This window comes from Corapipo altera, unplaced genomic scaffold (assembly GCF_003945725.1).
Source record: "Corapipo altera isolate COAL_440 unplaced genomic scaffold, ASM394572v1 1, whole genome shotgun sequence".
NCBI lineage: Eukaryota > Metazoa > Chordata > Aves > Passeriformes > Pipridae > Corapipo > Corapipo altera.
In genome coordinates, this window is record NW_020884873.1 from 17,138,808 (window position 1) to 17,165,063 (window position 26,256).

Consider the following 26,256-nt stretch of genomic DNA (forward strand, 5'->3'; position numbering starts at 1 on the left):
AGTTCTTAAAAGAAGTTGGTACTTTGTTTCCTTAATTATGGAATACATAATTGATTGTTAAGACCTACCTTACTTTCACTTGTGAGGTCTGAATTCATATTTGAATAGTGTCTCAGCTCAATATTACTTGTTAATTTTGTAAAAGTACCAAAGAATATCACATTCATACCTGTCTTCGTTAAGGGAAGTTACCAAATAAAAACCACAGAATTTTACAAGTATCTCATGAGGACTGTTTTCTGTGTTTGGAGGAAGACAAATTTAAGGGTCTTCATGAGAATGCTGCCTGAAATTTAGTGTGGTCTCTGCAGGATTGCACATGACCAAGGCTTTAGAGTAATGTATTGGTGATCAAGGGCTCTTCACAGCACATTTGGAGTATTAATTATGTCCTTGTTTGTAATGGAGTGCTCCTTAATGGCAAGAGCCATTTCTCTCTATACTGTTGGCTTGTCCTGTGGCTTTGAACATAGGTTATTTATTCTTTGCTTGGGTTTACTCATGTGCAGAATTAAGTTTTACATACTTCTTAGTGTTGTTGCAATGCTTAATTAATATTTATAAAGGCCTTTGACATCCTGTGATGAAAGGAGCTCTGCAAGTACTCAGTAGTGGTATTATTTTATTAGTGAAAATACAGGAGGAGTCAGGAGGATACCTGTTTTTAATTCAGAGTGAGCAATGGAGTCATTCTGTAACCTTGAGCAGGTCATCCAGTCTCTTGTTTTGTAACATATCCTGGGAAAGCTGTGTTGTGCAGCATGTGTTATTAAATGTCATCCTTCCCTCCCCCAGGTCAATTCGGGGTGGGGGGAGAATTAAAAAAAAAGTACACAACTTTACTGTGCTGCTAAACATAGCAAGTATTTCTTAGGGAAATAGATCATTAGAGGTGGCAGAGGGTGAGAAGGCAGTGGATGTAACAGTTGCATTTCAGAGCCAACACCAGAACCTGAACATGTGTTACCTAGTCCTAGACCAGATTGAATTGTGCCTGTTAAAGATCTCTCTCATGTAGGTTCAGTATACAGTGTACTTAACTGCAATTTCACTGTGAAGGGTCTACATATAAACTTTATTGCATTCTAAGAACTCACTAATCCATGGTATTTAGCTGGTAAAAAAGTTCTTTCTTCAGACTGTATTTGAGTTTTGTGATTGCTAAGATCAATAATCAGCTCTTGTAGCAGCTTGTATTTGGTTATTGCATAGCAATATAAGATCAGTCCTTTGTGTGGCTTTCCTTTCAACTGACAGAGGAAGGTTATGATTATATACTGTCATTAAAATTGCAAGATACTGAGGAGCTTTTCAAAAGTATACATCTGTTTAAACTTAGCCAGCTAACCATTTGTCTAATTATATAAAGCACAGTAACATTAAGTGGAGCTATTTGCCATCCTTCATGTATCCTTCATGTATGTAAATACAGGGTTTCAGTTTTTTGCTTCATACAAGGTGCTACATCTGCATTTTACTCACTGCACAGAACACGTAAGTATGGTTTAGAACAAGGGGCTTCAAAACTGCTATTTAAAGTACTTTAGGAAGGTAAAAAACTTGTCCAGTGAATTGTGAGGCATAGTTGTATATAAGTGCTGGCTTGTACATGTGCAGTAAGGTGGATTCAAATTGAAAGCACCTAGATATTTGTCCTGCTTTATTATAGCCTGGTTGTGCAGCTTGTTCCTGGGGGCTTTTTACTTGCCTTCAGTCCTGCTTCAGCTCTCAGCTCATCTGGCGTAAGGATGAAGAAGAATAATGTGTCTCTACTGAAGATAAGCAATGGTTTTTAGTCTCCAAGAATAGCAATTATAAAAAAACCCCATTCTTCATATAACCCTAGTTATAAACCTTAATTTATGGAGCATGCTTAGCAGTATTGGAACATCAAGAATTTACCTGCCCAGCTCCAGCTGAGTATACAGAACCTATACAGGTAGATTTGTTTGAAGATACCATAATTTGACAAGATTGATACAGCATTTCCCAGACCTGCAAAATATGTTAGTTGCTTTTCCTTCTGCCCTTAACTTAGACTTTCTGATATGGATCATGACAGTCTTGAAACTGAATATTTGCAGGAAGTAACTGAATGAATTTTCTTACATGTTAAAAATAAACATTGCCTCAGGTAATAACTGGAGTGGAAAATACAAACTTTCAATACCTTTGCCAAGAAAATCTGAGCCAGCTGTACAGAGTTGTTTGAACTTCTGATACATTTAAAAAACAACCTTAACTTGCTGGTTCTTTCACCTTGACCTACAACCAATGAATAGTAACTTTGTGTGGAAAACCTTGTTCTTAACTTCCCACTGATAAAATTAAATACATTCTTCCTTTAGTAGTTTGATTTAGTATAATTAAAATAATGACTTAAAGCTTGATAAATGTTATTTTCATTACTACAGTGCCCTGAAGCACTGTATGTGGAAAATTTTACAGTATTATACAGATCTGGAGGTATGTAATATGCTTGTTAGGCTGTTAACTTGTGTAAAGTGTTTTGGTTTTTACAGCATATAAATCTAGAGTGTTTCTTTGGAAACTAGGTAAAAGTAAACAATTAGTTCCCTCCTAAAATGAAATATAAATTATACCACTATGAATCTATGATGGTATCCATATAATATTCCCAGGCAAATAGAATTCAAGTACTTCATCATTCAGTAGAAGCTGCCTGTAAGGAGCATGATTCTGTAAGGGCTTGGTTTATTGGTTTGTTTTGTTGTTTGGTTTTTTTTGTTTTGTTTTCCCCACGCTGTAATTTAACTTTCAGTAAATAACTTCACTTATAGTTCAGTTTTTTCCTTGATCCCTTCCAAAGTGCCTTATTGTGAAAGTTAAGAAGACCTCCAATATTTCATAGTATGTTTAACAACTACAGCAAATAACACTGTTTTGTGATGCTTTCTTTTCAGCTTCCCCTAAAATTCTGTCCAGTATCTGTAGATAATTTGAATCTTTATCAGGATGGCCTTTAGGTCTGGGGATTTTTTATGACTGAGAAACACAAATACATAAAAATGGCAGTCATAATCCACAAAATGTTAAACTTTATTTTAAATTTAACTACTTCTGTTGTCACAGTTTTTGTATAATCCAGTTTCTTACTGTCTGTGTGGCCTGTGCTGGTGCCACAAATGATACTCTGGCAGAAGATGTTTCATTTGATGAAACTGTATTATACTTTTTCACTATTCTTCCTGAAATGTCGCATTCTGACATTAAAACAAGTATCATAATTGTGTGTGTACTGTGGCATAGTTACCATAGCAAATAGATTAGTTTCTTGGGACTTTTTTTAGTGTTAAAAAATAATTCTATTCTTGGCATTTAAGACAGAATTTTGTAATCTAAGGAAATACAGAGCTGCTTTTGTTAATTTTGAGTTTGCACCATAGTAAGGAGTTAGCCTTTGCTTTTTAACTGCAGTCAGAAGATTAATAGTAAATATTTTTGAATAGCACTTCTCATATATACCTACAAGAATGCATTATTAAGGTGGCAGTAGTACTCACCAGCTTCACTTGTGTCACAGTTTGTAAGCTGTTCAAAGCTGCAGTGAAGCATTGGCAGAGCTGCCAGTCGAGGTTCGAGCTTGACGTGTGGAATTGATCTGGGCTGCAGAATGCAGCAGTGTACTGATTCAGACCTCAAGGGGAGGGTAGCTCACTTAGGGGCTCCTGTTGCAGTTCTTCTGCAGAGGACATACCTGTAAATAGTTTCCTGCTTGCTGGACCACTGTGTACAGAAATATATGTTGGTTCTACTCTAAGGTAATACATTTTTTTGGAAAAAGTATCCCAGAGCTGCATTGCCAGTCAGTGGTACAGAGCTGGTTTGTCAGCAGTGCAAAGTCCAGTGTTAGCTGGGCAGTGTGGTGCCCTATGGGAGTCAGTGCTGGGCTGATGATGTTCAACATCTGTATTAGTGACCTGCTCAGTTGGGATAGGATGTACCCTCAGGACGTTTGCTGATCGGGGCGAACACAGTAGTTTGGAGAAAATGGTCTGACAGAAATCTCTTGAAATTCAACAATTGTAAATAAAAAGTACTACACCTGTGTCAAAATAACCCCGTGCTATAGCATAGGTTAGGCATCCACTGATTAGAAATTGGCTCTGCAGAAAAAAAACCACCTGAAGGTCTGAGAAAGAAAAAGTAGAATGTGAGTCAGTAGAGTGTCGTTGCTGTTAAGAAACCAACCATGTGCTGTATTAGCAAGGCTATAGCCAGTGGGTCAAGAGAAGGCATTCAGCACTTAAAAGTCCATTTTTAATGTAGTGTGTCCAGTTTTGGCTCTCATACAGGAAAGACACTGACAAATGACCACTAAGATGATTAGTGTTCTGGAGCACATCTTGCACAAGGAGAGGCTGAGGGAATTGGGTTTGTTCAGCCTTAGAAGTAGGCGGCTATGGGGGTAATATCAACTGCTGTCTTCAACTGCCTAATGTTTCTATATGCACAGTGAGGTAGGTAAAATGTTCTTTTTGAATGGTGTAGTGAAAAAGTGTCTCATACTCAAAGGAAAGTTCAACTGCAGCTCTCTGAGCGGTCATCTCTCCAGAGCTTTCATTTCTCACGTGCACACACACATAAGTGCAGAAATGAAAGGACTTCACTTAATGGAAGACAGAAATATTTTGCCAGGTTGTCTGTCATCTGCTGAAATTACGGTGTTCGTGAGAATTAGGGTTTTGGAGAGTACATATGACCAGGATAGATCATTTGTAGTGGAACAGAGATCTCCAATGTACTTCTTGAGGACTGCCAGCTAGCTCTTCCCCTGTCAAAAAACCTGACTTGTGCCTGTAAGAGAGACAGGTTCTTGGTTGATTTTTATTGTGGTAGGTGTTATCCTTTTAGTGGTCCATGGTTTTTGTTATACATTCATTTCTGTACGTATTTTTTGTGGCTTTCAGGATGGCAAAGATACTTTCCTTGGTAAACAGTTTTAGATGGTGGAGCTTCCTACATGTGTGAGTAATTTTTAGAGGAAAGGAAGGCTTTTTGATAATCAGTAAAACCTTGAAGTCCTGAATAGAACTGTGTCTTGCTGAAGGAATGTTCTGATTTGATACATTACTGTACATCTTAATTACAGGCAGATTTCTAACCTAATGTTTTGCCATTCTTGGGCTACTTTTACCACATTTCACAGTTGTCTAAACACACTTTATCTGTGTCTTTAGTATGTGTGAGTGTGCATGCTATAAAATAATAATTACTGATCTGGAAAAGCTCTGAAGTGTTTGGAGACAAGTAGAGGAGAAAACTTGCTCAGTTCTTAACGTTCTAGGACTTTAACTATAGCTCTCCATATTCTTACAACTTTCCTTCTTATCAAATGGCTAACATTTAGGAACTTCAGAACTTGTACCTGGAAATCAGTTTTTAAAGTATATAAATGATACAACTGGAAAGAGTAATAATGTAAAGGAGTGCAAGCAAGAAATATGGAATATTAAAAACATTTCAATTCCATCTGTTTAACACATTCCAAGGATTTTTTATTGTCGGGAGACTCTTAAAACTGAAGTTGACATTTTCCCCCTTCAGTTGACCCTTTCTCCCCTTCAGCTGCTGAAGAGCTGAGAGCAAACCTCCTTTATGAGCATTTGTTGTTGCATGTAGCTTATACCATCCAGTTCTTTAAAGTAAGCAGCCCTTTATGGTCAGAGTTGTTTTCTTTCTATTATGTAATCCATTGTACACAGACACACACACACACACACATTGGTGTGTATATATATACATAAAATACTCCACAAAGAATTGATCCTACTCTGTTAACAACAGTCTATAAGGACTATTTCTTTGGAAAAGTGTACTTTTAGCAAAGCTGGTTTGCTGATGTTTTTAAGTTGGTTGTTTTCTACAGCAGCGTCAAATTCCTGATGTTTTACTGCGATAAAGCCCTATCGGTTGTGCCAGATATGCTATTTAAAGTACGCAAATTCTCACTGTGACGCTGCTCTGGTTTTCAGCCAAAGAGAAGAAAAAGCAGCTTATTCTAACTCTTTGGAGTAATCTTTTGTCTTTTGGAAATACTGCTTTACAGAGCACTTCTACAAACACGCTTTGTAAAGTCTTTTTATGTAATAGGTGGTGAGTATATATTGTGGTGCATAAAATCCACAGCTTGCCTTGGCAGAGAGAGATATGACACACCTTGGTCTTACGTTTCCACGTGTGTTGAAAATATGGAAGTCTTAATTTCATACTCTACTGAAGGGCTGAGTTCTGATACCTTGATTTCACTTACATTCAGAAAGTGTGGGACAATCATCCATTTACTAAGTGGTCAATTTTTAACAGCATAGTTTATCCCTTACATCAATACTCACTTGTTTTTCCTTATAAACATCAGAAGTCATTTGGCCTAAAGTAATTTCATATTCTGGTTTTTTTACATTCAACCTAAAGACTGACTTTCTAAGTGGCTATCTCCTCTGTAACCAGGTTTTGTAGGGCTTATGGCTGTCTAGTCTATGCATGCAAGCATTGTTTAACAAGAAAGGTGGCTGTGATGTTGAGCATTTTAACATTTTTTTATAAAATGAATTAATCTCATTTTGACTCTTTTGATCAGCAGGATCATAACTCTTTATGTGACTTAGTCTAGTGGAAGTAATTTTACCTTTAGGAATTTAGGGTCTGTCAGCCCTGGGATTTATTCAATGCTGTGTTATGTCTTGCTTCTGTTTGATGTTCTCTTTAAATGTGCTGGAGCACTCTTGCGTGTTTGGACATGCTGTGCTCTTCTCATGCTGTTGAAATAATGGAGCATGTCTGCTAAGTGGGATATGTTAAATGAAAGTGAAGTAAAATGGTAAGGATTTCTATGCTCCGGTAGCAGTGCATTTAATTTTGCTTCATTTTTAATCTCTGACATCCAGCTTCCAGATACAGTTTAAAAGCTTTCATCCATCTGGAACGTTTCAAGCTGCAGACTGCCAGTGTTCATTGCTGCAGCAAGAGGGGCTTGTGCCTCAGAGAACTCGTTTGGGAGTTGTAGTATAATTTTTCTTCATTGCTCATGGCCCTTAGTTCTAATCAGCTCATGCTTTTTAATGCATTTATATATGAATACTCTTATGCTGAAGGGTTGCACCAATAAAGCCTGTGTTACAGTTAGGAGAGTTGCTCAGGTGCAGGTGGCAATGCTCAGGTAACATATGAGGAGTATGGGATAAAGGACCAAATCCAACCCAGAGGAAACATTCTCCTTGATATATGAGAACATCATAGGAGTCTGTTTCAAAAGCAAATACACTCCCTTTTGTTAGTAGACCCTTGTATGATACAGTTTGACGTGGGTGCTCTGTGAGAGGTGTTGCAATATAGTAAGATACAGTTTCATTCAACTGCAACCAGTCTTGCATGTTACTTGGAAAGGAGAAGATTCCTCGATGCTTGTGCACACTACTTGTGGTGATTATCTGATAGTACTCTAGGCCAATTCCATTTACAAAACAGCGTTGAGTATAGGAGTGGTATGGTCCAGGTGAGTGTTTGTGTGTTGAATTTGCTTCCCATACGATCAGCTGAGTTCCAGAGGAGGCTCGAGCCAAGAGAAGGTCAGAGACAGAGCCTGATGAAGAGAAATGAAGTGGAACAAAAGAAAAAATACTTATCAGTGGCAGCAACAAGCTGTTCATGAAATAGCGCTGTTGAAGGCATTTTACTTTTTTCTGGAAGAGTTTTTGTCCTTATATCGATTGAGAGGAGCTTCTGTCTTGCAAGTTGCATCTGGCCTTAAGCTTGTTATAAAGGTGTTTTGCAACACATCCAACACATTAATGTGTGATGCCAAATTCTGCTGATATCCAGGCTGTATAATTTATGGAAATACTGAGGGAAGTTTCAGAAATGCTGAGAACCTAGGTGCTTGTAGTTCACTGGAAATGGTTCTTACCTCAGATCTTGGCCAAAGTTGGATACCTTACGGTAGATTTCTGGTTTAGTCCTTCAAGTTTTGAGTCTTTGCATCTGTTTCTGAAAGATTAGTCTGGTATTTTGGATCACTAGAGGCTTGTCTGTAAGAAAAAGTTAGTGAATAGCTCAAGTGTCATTCTCTCCACATGGTGGTGGCCTTTAGCTCTGGCTAGTTATGGCTAAAGCCTTTAGGAAGGATATAACAGTTGTTAACATGACCTTGTAGCTATATAGATAAAAGCTTGTTTTTTAAAAGTGCTACTGATGCTACAAGCGTAGTTTCAGAATCCTGTGTGTTCTGAACGAAGATGCAGAATTTGACTCACAATTTGGAAGCAGATTTATAAGTCACTCTATGCTTATTATGCTGTAGAGAACAGAGTGCACCTACAGAAGTTTACTGTCTCTCCTGTGCTGTGTCATAGTATAGCTAAACCAAGTTTACTGTAGTGAAATTAAGTAAAGTATGAGGTCAAGAGGAGGGAAGATGACTCACAGTACTGGTATCTAGTCCACACCTTTATGAGGAACTTTCAAACTCTCACACTGTTGTCCTGTAGACCTGAGGAAGGAAATGAAAGTTGCATGCACTAAAGTCCCACGCATAAGTTTCTAGGAATTTCTGTCCTTTCCCCGTGCCTCGAGCCCATAATGTTGCCAGAACAACTCTTTTTAAAATGGAATTTTTTTGAGAAATGAATATTAGGATTTTGCAGGAAATTAACAATTTCCAAAACAATTTCCAAAACTGGTAAATTGTTTTGGATGTGGGCACATTTCTACAATGTCTGGTTTTTCTTCTTTTTTTTTTTTCTTTTCCTGAAATGGATGCTTTGATAACATGGACTTCACAAGTGTTGTCTGTTTTGTCTCTAGTTAACGAGCTGAAAAAACTTCCTTTCTCCAAACTGATTTCTTTTGACTTAGCCAGAAGAGGTTGTTGTACCAACTTAGATAAGGTATTGAGTGTAATGCATCATAGCTACTGGGTTTGTTTGGGTTTGGGTTTTTTTTATGAATAAAATAACATTTTGAATTACAACTTAACAGTGCTTGGAATTAAAATTTGTAATACACTTCTTTAATACTTTTCCATAATGTTGATTCTAAGATTTTATGGGAAATATAGTGTAATTAGGTCATATTTTTAAGACCAACACACACTTTCTTGAAGAAAGCTAAAGTAAAAAGCTGGCTGCTGATTGCTGTTTAGCAAACTTCCTCTTCAGGGTTGTGGTGTGTCTGTGTTCCCATTACTGTGTGCTGGTAACAAAAACCGGAACCACACCCCATTGTATTACTCTAAATTCACTCTGCTTGGAGTTGATGGGTTTTCTGCCCTTGTTCATCTTGTCAGTGTAAGCAGCTGGCTGCTGGAATGTACGTGATGGATCCCCCAGTTTTCTTGACCAGGCCAGGAAGAATTATCCTTTGGAGATGGTTAGTAGGCAGCTGCAAGTTAAACTTGCTGCTTGCATACAACTGAAAAGGAAAATAATTGATCATAAAACAAATAGTAGTGAAATGCGTGAAAGGGCGGAATTGGGAAGATGGTGAGTGTGATACCAAAACTAGCAATAAGCTATTTACCCCCCTAATTCAGTGGTACTTTGTTAATGTGTCTGCAGCATCCATTCTTACTCTGTCATTTGGTGAGTGCAGCTTCGTACTTCCTACGTGTTTGTGAGGTTTCTTTCAGCGCTTTGTCAGGAACTTTATGATCTCGTGCGTGTGATGTAGCCCAAGTGTTCGGATAGACCCCTTCCACCTCAGTAGAACTTACATGAATGGAAGCCTAAGTACAGTTTGGGTAAATAAAGTAGACTAAGTATTGGTTGCTGCTATATTGTGGTTGTTGGTGATGTGCCCAATGGAATATTAAATGTGCATCTCTACTAAAAGAGCAGAAGGGGAGGTTGTCATGCAAAACAAAGGGCTTCTTAGCAGCCTTAGTCCATGTAGATTGGAAAACAAGGCAGCAGCAGTAGTAATGTCCATGTCCTAAATTTACCACAAAGGCAGACCATAATTAGGTGATTACTTCCAGGCTATGGATCTTTCGTCCTTGACTCCTTTTAGTGCTGCATGTCATTGTAAACCATAGGTTCAGCTCTGACTTTTTTTTTCTCATTCTTCTCCATTCCTGCTTTTCTGATCACAAAACTAAGGAAAGTTCTTCTAAGTAGAAGGCTGTGTGTGTGCCAAGCAGTTGCTGGAAGTCATTTTGTATTTTGATCCTACCATTTTTCAGCAGCTCTTTTAAGACAGCTCTTTAAACTTTTGCCTGCTGCAAGGAAGTTCTTTGGAAATAGTGTATTTGTAGCTGATACTGCAGCCCAAAAGGTGTAGGTAGCTCAACAGTGCAATAGTAGTAAGAGTAGTTTGAGGTTACAGTAACTTTGAAAGACGAAGGTGTCACAAGAGAGCTTTTTCGTGTGGCTTGAAATCTGTGACTCAAAGAAAACAAAAGATTCTGTCTCTCTATGACAGGCAGTGCAGAGTACACTAACCTCCCCAGTCCTTCACTGAAAAACCTGCAAGGCTTTTTCTTGTCCGAGTTGAGTACTGGGAAGTATGCTTTGACATTTTACTGGGAACAGAAAAAGCAAGGACAAATGTGGCTTAAGCAATACCAGACAGAGGGCATAAAGCACTGTTCCATATGATGTGGAACATTTACCTCAAACTATGTTAAATGCAGACTGAACTTGCCATTGTGTAGGAATTGCATTTGGTGGTAACCTTGGGATGTTGTTACGAAGGACTCGTCTTGCCCTTATCAATTTTATCGATGCATGAAGAGAGAGAGCCTGACTTTAGGAAACAAGGAAGACTTTTCTGTTATTCTTCATAGAACCTTATGTCATTAAGAGAATTCTTTGAAGTCCTCAATCAGGAAGGTATTAATACATAGCATCTCAAAATATTTTTGTAAGAATCAATTAGTTGTGTAGATGTCACTTTGTACACTGGCTTGGCAGTATCTAGAGAAAATGAAAACAAAAGTATTACCTGTACCATATGAATGCAATGGAAGGAAAAGTCTGAGTGATATAACAGCAAAGTCAACTCAAGTCTAAACTTTTTAAACTGTGGTCAGAAAAGAGCTTTGATTTATGCATAAATATAAGAAATAGTTCAGTACTATTATAAACTGCAGTGTTGTTTGTAATACTGTTCTGTTTTTTATAAAATTTTCTTCCAAAAGATTATGGGTTATACTTGTTAGTTGTTTCCCGTTTGTAGAGTCTCTGATCCTATCCCTTATCTGTCAGCTCATCTTTTTACATTACTTGTCTTTGTTTTACTCTGTCCCTATAAAAGGAAATTACTCCAAGTGAGCTGGAAACTTGGCCTTAAATTTATTTTTAAGGAGGTGAAGAGAATTGGTTAACAAAAATGTGATTCACCATAGAAACAGCTCAGCCAATAGCATGTATGCAGTACATCAACTATTTCATGGTGCTTTCATATTTGATACAGAACATAGCAACCAGATGATAGCTTGACAACAATAGCAACTGCGTATTTTTTTTTACTTTCTTGAAAGAATGTTCTTGTGTAAAAAAAATAGAGTCCCCAGAAAGTTAATTTATATTACAAGTTTCATCACAAAAATTCAGTGGGTGGGTACAATAGCCTAGAAATTAAATTAGAGATTTGTATAATAAATGATGGGTTTGATTTGATGTGACACTTAAAGTCTCTTACAAGTGACATAGCTACAGGCAATAGAATAATCCCTTCTCCTTGTGAAGATAAATGTTGTATCAGACCAAACCATCTTATTCTAAATTACAACTTTCCTTTTTTTTTTTTTACCATATAAAAAGATTCATGAGAGTCTTTGTTAAATATTAGCACAACCCAATTATAAGGGTACTTTGGCCAAAATGTTGGATATATTTTGTACTATCAGGCGTGTAGTTAATTTATATAGGGAACTGCCGTAAGAGACCTGATCTGAATAAAGGAATTTTCCTTTGTGCAACATGTGGTGTGATTTTGGCCATACTAAGCTTGAAGGTGCTTTTCTTATCACAATTAGACTGAAACCCTCAAATGGAAATGAGTATGATAAGAGTAATCTGGCTGCTTGACTGCCTTTCTTGGGGGGGAGAGGCATACAGCACTTGTGGCTCTTACACAGCTTGATTGTGCTCATTTCATTGTTTTTCATGTTTTGGCAGAGAGAAGGAGCAAGAAAGGGAAGAACAGTTAATGGAAGACAAGAAAAGGAAGAAAGAGGATAAGAAAAAGAAGGACTCTGCTCAGAAGGTATGTTTTGATATTTGAATTCTTCTATCCAGGTAAAACATAAATAGTATTGGTGGTATAAAGATGCTAAATTGTTTGTATTAGAGCTTAGATTAGAGTGATGCTTCTTGAAAGAGTATTTTTGTATCATTTTTCTGAAACTAAAGTGTTTAACTTGGACATTTCTTCTCCTTAGGGTGTTTATTGAAGTAAAAGAAGTTTTTTCATATAAAGTAATTTAAGTTACTTAATATGGGCTCTTTTGATCTCTGTGCAACTCCTGATGGTTTGAGGTGTTTGGAGGTGGAAACACTGCTGGGCCTTTGCAATTCTTGCAGTAAAATTGACTAAATATTTTCTAGAGCAAGAAGATCCTTTTTTTTTTCCTCTTGTCTTTTTTAAGTGCTTAAGGAAGTTTACATGAAGGAGGTTCCCTTTATTTTTTACCAAGTGTTGCTTACATTTTACGTTTTCCGTAGCACTTTTGCTGAAGTGTATCAGTTCAAGTCTGAGTCACGGAGAATTGATAAGTCGCCAAAAATTGGTTTTGCTCAGAAAATGGGTTTGAAACTTGGTGTATTAGAAGGTCTCTGTTTTGCAGAAAATCTAGTAGATTGTTCTAGGAGTTGACATATGAATGGCTTTATCCATGCTTTTTACTGGTAAAATCCTTTCTATCTAGTTCAGATGCATCCCTCTTGGAGTGAGTCCAGCAGAAGGCCCCTAAGATGATTAAGGGACTGGAGTATCTACAAATGAGGAGGGGCTGAGAGTATTAGGACTGTTCAGCAGGGAGGAGAGAAGGCTTGGGGGATCTTGCCAACCTCTGTAAATACTTTGTGGAAGGGAGTAAAAAGATGGAGGCAGACTCTTCTCTACTGGTGCCCAGTGACAAGCACAAGGCATCATGCATATACTGGAATTCTACTTAATCATAAAAAGACTATTTTTTTGGTGCATGTATGTGGCTGGGCAACCACTGGAACAGGTTTCCCAGAGAGGTTGTGGTGCCTCTGTCTTTGGAAATGCTGAAAAATGTGTTGAATGTGGCCCTGTGCAGTCTAGTTTTGATGACTTTGCAGAGTTGAGGAGACTCTTGGGGCCGGGTGGGGAACAACAGTGGGAACTGTGCACTAGATTTCCAGAGGCTGTCCTTTCCAACCTCAGTGATTATGTGAAATTAAGAGCAGAAGGCTTTACTTTCTTTCTGTAGTTTGTTTCTGAGTTACTTCAGTAAGAACAGATCCTACAGAAGGTCACATTCTGTAGTTTTCTGCTGAGAACAGGCAGCACCAACTTCAGTTAAATTTTGGTTTATACAGGGTGCTTTTTAATCTGGCTTTTTCACCATTTTGAGTCTGTCAGTTTAAATTAGATGCAGATAAACTGATGTGTTTCTGTTGTCTTTATGCAGTCATTGTGTTGATACGTTCCCAGTAATAGTGCAGAAGATCAGTAGCTACAGAATAAGGTCTCTTCAGTGCCTTTTTGCCTCAGTGTTGCTGCTGTTTAATGTTCAGGTAAAAAAGTATATGTAGGAACCAGGAGGAGGCAGACCTTGATGAATAAAGAGGAGTGACTTGAGGATTATTTGCTGATATTCAGTGATAAAAGAGAAACTTCAAAAGGTTGTACTGATCATCTTGATAACAGTGCTGTGCTTACTGAGGAATTGGTGCTTTGAATACAAGATTTGCCAGCTTTCCTGTGTGGTCTCTCTCCTACTAAGTTCTCAGTGTTATTGGATGTTATGATATTCTGCCAAACTCTCGGGAAGGGTAAAGACTCAGTTAATCTCCTAGAGGCTAAACTTAAGAGAAATACTTGGATGTACCTAAGGATAACAAATCAGGCAACTGAATGGACAGAACATAAATGTGTGTGTTTTTTCTTAGTGACTGTGGAGGTGTTCAAATAAGCAGCAACAATTTGGGGGTGCCTTTTTCAAACAGAGTTTGTATAACATGAAACAGTTGTTTATGTCTGGATCATCTGAAACTTTAAAAATAAAATAAAATAAAAAATTGCTTCAGGAGGGGTTGTGCAATCAAATTCACAGCCTAAATTCCTGTGATTGGTGTCCAGGGGACTGTTTGGTGGCTTATCAGAAGGCTGAGCTTGACTCCACCTTCTCATTCACTGTAGCTGCTCCTCACCTGCTGATGCTCATGGGTTGCCCTCAGAGAGGTGACAGCTGTAATTCTGAGACAGTGACACATTTTTTTCAGCTTTTGAATTTTAGAAAAAGCCAGATCAATTTGACTAGGATAGAGATACAGGAGAGGCAGAAGTAGTTTGTGTTTTTTTCCAAAATCAAACTGTGGTTTTCATGTAGAATTCTTGAAAGATTTGGTAAAATGGGGTTTTCCCAAGTAGACAAGTTACTAATTTACTGCTTACCGTTGACTGTAGTAAATCCATCAGCATTACCAGATTGTGTTAATGAATAAACTTTTCCCTTTTCCTTTAGTAATGGAGCATCAGAGTCAAGAAGTGCTTAGCAGAATTTTTAACTATGTCACAGAGGATGTATCCATTTTGTATATATGGATTTTTCATAAGTGAAGTTGAAAATTAACGTCTGGCTTGCTACAGACGCAGTTTTGGTATAGATGCATTTTTATGATCTTGGAGACTTTTGGATTATGTAATTTTGTGAAGTTACAATGCTTAAGATTTTTTATTACAGTGAATGTTCCACTTTGCGTATTGCAGTTTTCATCTTTGTAAAGTAAATGATGCCATAGCAATTCAGTGCAGTTTGTCTTTTTATTCTTTACCATTCAAAGGAGTTCTGGCTTCGTTGATTTCAACAATAAACTGCTTTTTACTTGTGCTTTCATTATGCTATACTGTCACTGTGTGCTTTCCAGAATTATGGACTAGTTCAGCAATTTCTTTTAAGAATAGGTGTCATAGAACCTGACACATGATGATCTTTAGGGTTTTTTCATTATTGTGCAGTGGAACTCCTGATGGACAGGCTCAAAACATGCTACAATACACATGATTCCAGAGAATATAACAGTGGTGTGTTTGTCTCTACAAGCTTGAAATCTGCTATGCCAAAACAATGTAGAAGTACAGCAAAACCCATAATGGGTATGTTGGCCAGCATGAATGCTCATTGCAGTTATTAACTTCTTGTTGCATTCAACAGATTTCCTTCATAGGTGTTGCTGGTACATTTCATAGTTGTGGCAATGAATCCAGTAAGGTTTAGGATTTCTTCTTGGAAAAGATTTTAAGGGAAAGGTGAAATGGGAAGATGGCAGAGAGACAGACTGCTGCTGTGGTTATTCCTGCTAGCCCCAACAGTTCTCTGTGAGGATGGATACTCTCATAGACGGAAGGTTTTGTTACTTTTTAGCTGCAGTACTTCACCTCTGAAACCTGAAAGAACTGTAGTGCTATAGCACATGTTTATTTGTGCTTTGGAAGTCCATGTTTGGGATGAGGAGGGGCATGAATACTTAAAATCATCATGAGTGAAGTAATTACTGTTTCTGCATTGGGCAAAGGAGTTACAGGAGTTGTAATACTTTCAAAAACTTATATATGTATAACTACAGCTACTGTTTAGACTTGCAGTTCATCAGCTGGTTATTTTCATTCAACAACAAATATTGTTCTTGTGCTCATACAATAAGGTTTTGATTTAGCACAACCTTTTCAGTGTTTGTTTTGAGGTTCTGAAAACTCTATTTACATTCTTGCTCTTAATTTACAGGTCACAGATCAAAAAACCAAAGGTAAGAATCTTTGATTCTAAGGAGTACTTTTATTGACTTAAGCTCAGATTCAGACCTTGATCAAAACTATTGAAAAAGGAAGGGGAATTATGAATCAAGACGAAATACTGAAGATGAGTATTCAGAAGAAATGAAAGTTAAGGTGATTAAAATGGAGAACTTGAAACTATTCTGCTCATGTGTTGTCAGCATCAAAATACATGAAGAAGGAATGAGGATTGTGGATAGGTTAGCTGAAATATTTAGTTCTCTAAAGGTTTTAGGCAAGTAATCGAAAGCTGAAACTGCCTGTATAAATTAAATGAAAGACAAGGAAAGTACTGCTTCTGGTGGTACTAGAAAGGGTGAACATTACTTGTTGCTGAAAACTTAAGTTCAGGCACATAGTAGTCCAACAGATAAGGCAGGACTGATGCGTGAGCATCCTGAAAGTTAAGCTAAACAACTTAGCTGTAAAAATATATTTAATTTTGTTTTGCATATCAGTTTTCTGTGGATTGTGAGGGAAAACTGCCATTATTGACAGAAAAGGGCTAAAATAACTTGTTTTTACAGCTAACAATACCTTTTGGGGTTTGGACAATGAAGCCTTTATAGAGAAATCAGAAAACCCTTATAAAAATAAAATGGAAATAATAATGCATTCATGTTGACAAAGAGAGGCTCACTTGTGTTGATCTCACGGTTTTAAGAGAAAAAGTTTTACTGATTATTCTTACTTTGCTGGGGAGGGGTTTCTGGACAATGCTTTCTGAATCTTCCACAAAGGCTGGAATAGGTGTATTAAATTTTCCTTGCCTTTGGAGTCTGATGTCTGAACACCTTCTAGGTGCCTGGCTAAGAATTTTTTTCTGTGTTTCAAAAAAGCACATGGACAGTGTAAGGGGACATGAGTCTAGAGTCTCTTAAGCAAATTTTTGACAGTGTTAGCACTTCAAGGAGTTGTTTATGTTTTTCTTCTTCTCCAATACCTAATAGCCCTCAGAAGCAGCTGGTCCTTGCTTATAGGGGCACCTGGTGACCAACTGGGAAACTTTAAGCAAGCCCACTACAGTCACTGTATGTAGGAGTGCCTTGGGCATGAGAGTCAGCTATTACTGCCTTATTTAAGAGCAGTACAGAGAGCTCAAAATTGTTAATTCTGAATCCAAGAGGAGGTGGGTTATTTCCCCTCTTTTTGTTTGTTTAGGTGGTGGCTGTGTAGTCTAGTAAGTGATGCATAATAATCCAAAAACCAGCTGAAGATGAGGGAACAGAGAGGGGAGGCAGGGCCAGTTACATTTGACTGCTCATATTTTAAAATGACTCATTGTCTAGGGAGGTATTCTTTGCCAACTTTACGTTTGCAAGAAATTTTGGACTAAGAGTGAAATACTTGCTGAGGGCACAGTTTCATCCTTGACTACAGAGTTGCACATGGAAGCTGAAGTCTGCTGCTGCTGCTTATTCCTGCTTCTTTTATTAAATTGTTCCTGGTTGTTGATAAGACTGAAACTGCACCATATTTCAGAGAGGAATTAAATAATTAAAAAAAGAGTCACAGTGAGTTCTTGCAGCTAACACAGGTTTAAGTGGAAAAACTTCTGATTTTCATTCTCCCTGTTTTTCAGTGCCCGAAGTGACGAAACCAAGTTTAAGCCAACCAGTGGCTGCCAGCCCAATTGGCAACTCTCCATCGCCACCAGTCAATGGTGGCAACAATGCCAAAAGGGTGGCAGTGCCGAACGGACAACCGCCAAGCGCCACCCGCTACATGCCTCGGGAGGTGCCGCCGCGATTCCGTTGCCAGCAGGACCACAAAGTGTTACTGAAACGTGGGCAGCCCCCTCCGCCATCGTGTATGCTCCTTGGGGGTGGAGCAGGGCCTCCGCCCCCAACAGCACCAGGAGCAAACCCAAACAACGCACAACCAGTGACAGGAGCACTGCTGCAGAGCGACAGTGGGACTGCAACAGGCAAGTAACAGTAAGAGTGCTAAATGAGCGAGTGTTTGTGCGTGGCAGAAAAGGGATGACTAAAACTGTGCATGGGCATATCATTATATAATGAAACTCCTCCAGTGGCTTTTGGAGAGCAAGCTTTTGCTATTTTAGCATACTGACTTCTCTTGCTGTTGGCAGCAGTTGATAAAATTTTTACTACTAGATGGAACAAGAAAAAGAGTTAATTTTTTTCAGGTATGTTTTGCGTGGTTTTAATGGGTGGCGGAAATGATCCCCAACAAAGTAAACACACTGCGTGAATAAACAGTTTTATGGTTGCCACCGTTTAGTTCTTAATAAGTTCTTAAAGTTTCTTTACATGAATTTCTTATCTTGTCATGTTTTTGTGTCATCTGTGTAGATGGTATAGCAGACATGTAGATGCCAGGTCTGTGAAGGGCAGATGTCTGTCACTTCTGATCTGGACGAAACAGAAAGATGGTCCTTTTCCTCATGACTTTTTTTTTTAGTAGTAATCTTGTGTTTTCTAATTATATAAGCCTTCCTATACAAATGGCAACTGTCCTGTTTTTACTTTTCCATTCACTTTGAATTTCAAAAAATTCCTTTGAATTTCAAAAAACTCATTGATTTAAGGATTGTCTTATGAGCATGGGGAAGTTAAGGCTACTCCTCAATTTTTTATACCCTTGGGGAATTGCAGTAGCTGTAATATTTCTTCTTAAATTATAATAGTAGAAAAAAAACCATTCCACTGAAGATATCTGCCCTCTAAAGGAGAGAATTAGGTGACCTGAAAAGTCAAGGACAACTTCAGTTTTGGTAATAAGGGTGTTTAAAAAAAAGAAATAACAAATACCTGAATGCCAAAAAGAAAAGGATAACAATACCAATATGTCTGAGTTTGCCTTTGAAAATCATGCCAGATCAATGGGATGGTGATTTTTTTACCACAGTCTTAGAGAGCATGAACTTTTTATATAGTTCTCTGTGGCTGAGAATTAAAAACGGAGGTAGCTTGTAGCTCTGGAATCAAATACACTAGATGGGATGGCTGTCCTTATTAAAAAGGATTATAGGAAAATTAATAATTCAATTTGTTTTGTGGTTTCAGTATTTGAATTCCTTTGTAGCAAATCCCCACTTGACAGATTATTTATCTTGTCTTTGTTCACTATTTAATAAGGGGCAGAATGAATGTCAAACTATAATGGCAGAGTTTTAACTAATCACTTCAGAAACAGATGTCTTAGAGATAACTGATTTTGATAAATCACCTGAAAAGTGAAGAGGGGGGGAAAAAACACACCCTAAATTCTTTCCTTCGTATATGAAGTCCTAGCATTGGTATACCTTCTGTATACCTTGGTGTACAGTGATTGTAGTAGACTGACTAAGGAGAATTTGTGGTAGTGAAGCATTCTAAAAGTTTTCAAGATTTATCAGGAGCAGCATTTTTTTTGCTGTTGGGTGTACTATATGAGGACCATTTTGGAGTTCTGTGTGATTATTTGACACCTAATTTTTTTTTTCCCTGAGGCTGAAATTTGATATTATGAATTCTCATATTTTTATATTTAGGTTAATGGTGCTATAACAGCTAAGATGTTGTATGGCTGTATTAGCCAATGGTTAGTTGCTTTATCCTGATTTAAGTCAGGAGTGCCCAGAAAGGTACGTGTCCTTCAGACCTGCCTCACCCCATCCACATTTCTGCACTGTAGTGCAGTAAACTGGGCTGGGGATCTGATTTGTATTAAAATTAAATCAGGTTGTTTTTTAAACCCAGTTTCAGTCTGATTGTACTAATTCACCTAACTGAGTATCAGTGGGAACATACATCCTAGCATGTGAGAGTAGGTGTGCCAGAGGAGTGGGAATGAGCAGCTGGGCAAGAAAAAGACCAGGCTGTCACTTGTGGTGCTCCCTCAAAGTGCTTATGGAAGTACAATATTGCTATCTGTCTTGCACATCATTTGTCCCATCTGAGATCCTGCCTGTTGACAAACTAAATTTCAGGTTGAGCTCAGTTCAGTCAGGCATATATGCACTGATACTGTGATTAATTCATCCCACCTGAAAAAGCAGGTTCCCAAAGGCGAAGATAATGCAGCTTACCTACTCCTTCGTGTTCGTATATTCACCAGGTGACCATAGATGGAGTTGATGAGACCCTAATATAAAAAGTCAACATGTAATCCTTCTTTACATCCATCTTTTTCTAGTAGTATTGAAATCCTTCTGTAAGATGGCAAAACCAGTGCCCTGGAAGATGACACCAAGGTTACTGTTGTCTCGTACCAATACAAGGGGATGAGGTGACGTATTCTGTGTAGTTCTTCTAATACCAGTAATTCAGGACATGCAAGAAAGTTTTGGACAATAAAGCAAATACTTTATTGGTGAAAGTCTTTCAGTAATTACGAGATTCCTCTTAAGGTCCACCACCATCTCTAACAAACAGCAAAATTGCAACTTGATTTCAGGACTCCTTAAAAGTAGCCATTTGCTTGTAACTTTCTGCATTTCAGTCAGATCAGAAGCTTCATTTTCAGCATGTTTGTTATTAAGAAAGAGTCCCTTTAAGAACCAAGATTCCTTGCCCATTATCTTTAAACAAAACCAGAGTGCCAAAGTTCTGATGCCACTGTCAAATATAGCAAGGGGATGCTGGTTTTATAAAACAGTCCATTAAATTGTGATCTAACACACTATGTTAGCATCCCAATCTTAATATTTTTAGAATGTTTTCACAGAAATTAAATGCTCTGTTAAAGTCACTGATTTGAAGGTCCTGCTGAACGCGTAGCTGCTCATGCATCATTCAGTTGCTGAATCATTTGTAAGTTCAAAAGACAGTGGACAGCAAGCAACCTTGCAGTCTTTTGAGCTTGTCTTTGGCTGTTCTTCTTAAGATCTTCCTGTGATCAGTCTTATCACATATTTTTTTAATTGGAAGGAGAAAAAAGGGTTACTGTGCTAAATGATAGACGGATATAAATATCGGTAGAGTCATACTTCCTTGCTATTGTTAAGTTTGCATTTGAGGTTAAGGCAACAGAAGGAACAGAATGTACTTGGGAACTTCTTGGTCTTTTGGATCTTGGTGACTGAGGTTTAATGGGTGAAAACAAACTACTGTTCATCAGCATTCAGAGCTTATGAGGGAGTTCAAACCTTGCTGTAAAGTCTAGATCTTTACTGGTAGCTCTCAGTGAAGGGGGATCTGGAAGGCATTCAGTTGATTGTTTAAGCTAATGAGCTGAAAGCCTCAGACAGGCATTGAAAGCTGATCTTATCTTCTATTGAAAGTACTTGCAACCAGAAATTGTCAGTTTTTATTATATAACACAAGAATTGAGGCAGAGAGGGTTATCCACTTTTTAAAGCTATTTGCCTTACTTGCATGGAAGCTGTCATATGAGCCAGTACTGGTAGTAACAGTATATATCCAGGTATGAATGCTGCTGCAGCTGTTACTGTGGAGTCTATGCTCTGCAAAATAAGTGGAATAACTGAATAAGACTAATATATTATGGTTCTGTATGTGGTTTTGTCCAAGGACAAGTGTTTAGTCTTCATCACTGGGAACTTGAGAGGGCAGTTTAGGATCCCTTGGATTAAAATATAGAGGAAAAATGACTGGAACCCTATATAGAGAACAACACTGAGGTTCTAATGGACTTAAATTATTTAGAGTATCAGGTAATAATGTGGATGGCAAGGGAATCTTGGCTGATGTTTTAAACTGAATGGTGATAATGTGTCTGCATACATGTAGACATCATGCTGTCAGCACTGACATAGGCTTCATCTATTGTGGCACTGTATTAATTTACGTCTTCTTTAAAACTATACAAATATCTTGCGCATGTGATGTCATATCATGTAGGACATAATAATAGTTCACTACAAATGAAAGAAAGGGACTCTGTATATCATTGTTTATTCTGTTCATTTCCTTATAGTGATTCCAAAGCTCATTGAAATTGCAGGTTACCTCCTACAGTGTGCTAAGCCAGCAAAAACCTAACCTATCAAAAAGTGGACAGTTTTGCATTAAGTTAGTGAATGCAGTTGACTTAGTTAAATGGCTTGACTGCCATCACAAATGAGAGGTGAAACTTGAAGAATTGAGAGCTGCTGAGAGAGAAAAGTGAGATCTCTTACTAACCTCTCCGTCCAGTGGCAGAGAGACGGGCTTAGCTGCTCACAAAACCACATACCGTGGTGTCTAAGGTAAATAAAGCAGTGACAAAATGTGGGGCAGTTACACACTGAATATAGCTTGCATGTTTATACTATATAGAAATTGTAACTTGCATAGCTTTGGACTCTTTGACACGCAGTAGCTTTTGGAACTAATTTTATTTGTTTTGCAAAGGGTCGAAACTAAAACCCAATAGCAAAATCGATTTGAAAAAGTCATTTGAAGCTGAAGGATAAACTTCTTCAGCTTCATATATTCATATGTGCTTTCCATCTTCAATCTCTTTTATCATTTGATCTATAATAAATTGTAGTTGCTTTGAGTCAGGTGAGGAGCAAACCAACAGCTGTGTGTACACACATATGCCTATGAATAGGCATACACGTTCTTGTTCTGTATATAGTATAATTTTAAATGTGTATTTGAAAAGTCTACGACCAGTATCAAAAGTGTTCATTAACTGTGTTGAACTTAAAGCTGGACTGTTGGCAGAAGTAGTGAGTCAGTGGTGATTTCAAATGCCCACAAAATGCTTTTGGGGAGTATTTTGTAATTTTTTTTATCAGTATTTTCAATGATCTTTCCCAGCCTGATGAAAGCATTAATCAGTGGTGATGTTCTATACTTGTAAATAATACTGATTATTAATGATTTCCCTGGGTGTTATTTTGTTGGTTGTTTTTTTTTTTCTTTTAGATTCAGCAATTGGAGGTGCTGCTGCTTCAAATTATGCAAATTCCACTTGGGGTCCTGGAGCCTCCTCCAACAGCGGCACCAACGCCAACCCAACTCACATCTGGGACAAGGTGATTGTAGACGGGTCTGACATGGAAGAGTGGCCTTGTATTGCCAGCAAAGATGCTGAGTCTTCTTCCGAAAACACCACCGATAACAACAGTGCCTCGAACCCTGGCTTGGAGAAGAACACTCTGCCAGGAAGCACCACTAATAACAAAGGAAAAGGAAGCCAGTGCCAGTCTGGAAGCGCTGGAAACGAATGTAATCTTGGGGCCTGGAAATCTGATCCCAAGGCTAAATCTGTTCAATCTTCCAACCCTGCTGCCGAGAGTAACAACGGACTAGGTAATTGGAGGAACTTGAGTGGACAAGATAGAATCAGTCCCAGTTCTGGCTTCAGCAACTTTAACCCAAATAGCAACCCATCTGCTTGGCCGGCACTGGTTCAAGAGGGCAATTCTAGGAAAGGAACTCTGGAATCTGATAGTGGTAGCTCCAATGCACAGATTAGCACAGTAGGTCAGACCTCTAGGGAACAGCAGTCAAAGATGGAAAATGCGGGTGTTAACTTTGTCTCTGGCAGAGAACAGGCTCAAATTCATAACACTGATGGACCAAAAAATGGAAACACTAACTCCTTGAACTTAAGTTCACCAAACCCTATGGAGAATAAGGGAATGCCCTTTGAAATGGGCTTGGGGAACCCTTCCAGGAGCACTGACACCCCTTCACAAAGCACTGGAGAAAGAAAGACTGGGAGTGTTGGATCTTGGGGTACAGCTAGGGCGTCTTCTGGAACTGACACAGTCTCTGGGCAGAGCAATTCTGGAAACCACGGGAACAATGGAAAGGATAGAGAAGACTCCTGGAAAGGATCTTCTGTTCAAAAACCTAATGGGTCAAGAAGTGATTCTTGGGATAACAATAACCGGTCTACGGGTGGTGGGTCTTGGAACTTTGGCCCTCAGCATGCAAATGAAAGCAAGTGGGGTGAAGGGAACAAATTAACATCTGGGGTCTCTCAGGGAGAATGGAAACAGCTGTCTGGGTCTGATGAACTGAAGATTGGAGAGTGGAGTGGTCCAAACCAACCAAATTCTAGCACTGGAGCATGGGACAATCAAAAAGGCCACCCTCTTCCTGAAAACCAAGGCAATTCCCAGGCTCCCTGTTGGGGAAGATCTTCCAGCTCTGCAGGAAGTGAGGTTGGAGGTCAAAGCACTGGAAGCAACCACAAAGCAGGAAGTAGTGACAGTCACAATTCTGGACGCCGATCATATAGGCCTACGCATCCTGATTGCCAGGCAGTCCTGCAGACTTTGCTGAGCAGGACTGATTTGGACCCCCGAGTGCTTTCAAACACTGGCTGGGGCCAGACTCAAATTAAGCAAGATACAGTGTGGGATATTGAAGAGATGCCACGGCCCGAGGGGAAGTCTGATAAAGGAACTGAGGGGTGGGAGAGCTCTGCCACACAGACAAAGAACTCAGGGGGCTGGGGCGATGTTCCCAGCCAAAGCAATCAAAACAAGTCTGGATGGGGTGAGCTCTCAACCCCAACAGAGTGGAAGGACCCCAAAAATACTGGAGGATGGAATGACTATAAGAACTCCAATTCTTCTAATTGGGGAGGAGGAAGGCAAGAAGAAAAGTCATCTTCCTCTTGGAATGATAGCTCTAGTAAGGATCAGGGGTGGGGTGGACGGCAACCTAATCAAGGATGGTCTTCTGGAAAGAACGGTTGGGGAGAGGAAGTTGACCAAACAAAAAACAGCAACTGGGAAAGTGCAGGAAACAAGCCAGTGTCTGGGTGGGGTGAAGGTGGGCAAAATGAGATTGGAACTTGGGGTAATGGTGCAAATACAAGCGCTGCTTCAAAGGGTGGATGGGATGATTGTAAAAGAACTTCAACGTGGAATGAGACGGGTCGACAGCCCAACTCCTGGAACAAGCAGCAGCAACAGCACCAGCAGCAACAGCAGGAGTCTTCTGGTTCCTGGGGTCCACCGCCCCAAACTCCAAGTAATGGGCGATCTCCAAACCCGAACTGGAACAGCGGACCACAGCCAGCTGCCCCCAAGGAGGAGGAGCCTAGTGGCTGGGAAGAACCTTCTCCACAGTCAATCAGTCGAAAAATGGATATCGATGATGGCACTTCAGCATGGGGAGATCCTAGCAGTTATAACTACAAGAATGTGAATCTATGGGACAAGAACTCACAAGGAGGACAGGCCCCACGGGAGCAGAGCCTGCCTACTCCAATGACTAGCAAATCACAAGCATCAGGTACTAGTCTTGTTTCTTTCTTCATTAAACTCCTGTATACGAATATAAACTTAATGCATAAGAGATACTCTTGCAGCCTCCAATTCCTGATAGTTTTATTCTATAGAGAAAACCAATTTCTTTTTCAATATTTGGTTCTGTGTTTAAAGTTTCTTTAGAATTTGAATCAGGCAGTCCTCTGCTGCTTGTGCCTCAGTAACCGTGATCTGAGTACTGGTCAGCTTGCCGGTAAAAAAGATGTTTGTTAGCTGACAAATCTGCATCTTCGATCTGAGCTCTGAAAAACAAGTTACAGAAATTACAGAAATTACAGAATCAAGAACCTTTGACTCCAACCATGAACCTCTTAAACCCAGCACTGCCCAGTCCACCAGTAAATCCCTACCATATCCCTAAGTGTCACATCTACAGGTCTTTTAAATACCTTCAGGGATGGTGACTCAACCACTTCCCTGGGCAGCCTTTTCCTATGCTTTTGGTGAAAAGTTTCTCCTAATATTCAGTCTAAACCTGCCGTGGTGCAATTTGAGGCAGTTTCTTCTTGTCCTATTTCTTGTTAGTTGGCAAAAGAGACCAACCCCCACATGGCTACAGCCTCCTTTCAGGTAGTTGTAGAGGAGGATAAGGTCTCCTCCAAGTTTCCTTTTCTCTGGACTAAACCGCATTTTTTATATTTATTTATTAGAGAAATGGGGAGAAATTCTTTAGTTTTAGTCAAAAACCTTTTGCTCTGAAACACTCAGTTAACACCTGAAATTGAGCAAGTCTGTGATTCAGTTTTTCAGTTGTTTGGTTTGGCTTTGCTGGGTGATAAAGAATACTTAACAAAATATTTTCTTCTTCGGAATAAGAACAAGAAAAAGTTACATAGCCTAGAAATATATTAAGATGTTACTGTTACTTAATCTTTTCTCTGACTCGAAGGCACTTTAAAGAATGCTATCTTGGTTTCATATGTACTTCGAATATGTCCTTTCTCTCTATTCAGTATATAAAAGCCCTGAGTTAGATGCTTGTAATTAGTCACAGAAGTTCACAGATAGGAGGACAGTATTAGATGTGGGGTTCATGTTTAACCTGTGAGAAGAGTATTGCTCATCATAGCATTCTCTTCCTTTTCATC

General features: G+C 38.9%; 1 protein-coding gene across 17 annotated transcripts in view; it reads left to right on the forward strand.

The window, feature by feature from the left end:
• The window catches only part of TNRC6B (trinucleotide repeat containing 6B), a 140,772-nt gene that overhangs the window by 71,680 nt on the left and 42,836 nt on the right, over positions 1 to 26,256 (forward strand). For 15 of the 17 annotated variants that reach the window (XM_027662926.1, XM_027663042.1, XM_027663024.1 and 12 more), the window contains 4 exons: positions 12,138 to 12,225; positions 15,935 to 15,956; positions 17,567 to 17,911; positions 22,806 to 25,133. In XM_027662926.1, the coding sequence (XP_027518727.1) occupies positions 12,138 to 12,225; positions 15,935 to 15,956; positions 17,567 to 17,911; positions 22,806 to 25,133 (2,783 nt within the window). Of the gene's footprint in view, positions 1 to 6,014; positions 6,118 to 12,137; positions 12,226 to 15,934; positions 15,957 to 17,566; positions 17,912 to 22,805; positions 25,134 to 26,256 lie in introns of those variants that run through there. The other 2 variants (XM_027662996.1, XM_027663031.1) reach the window with 2 other exon arrangements.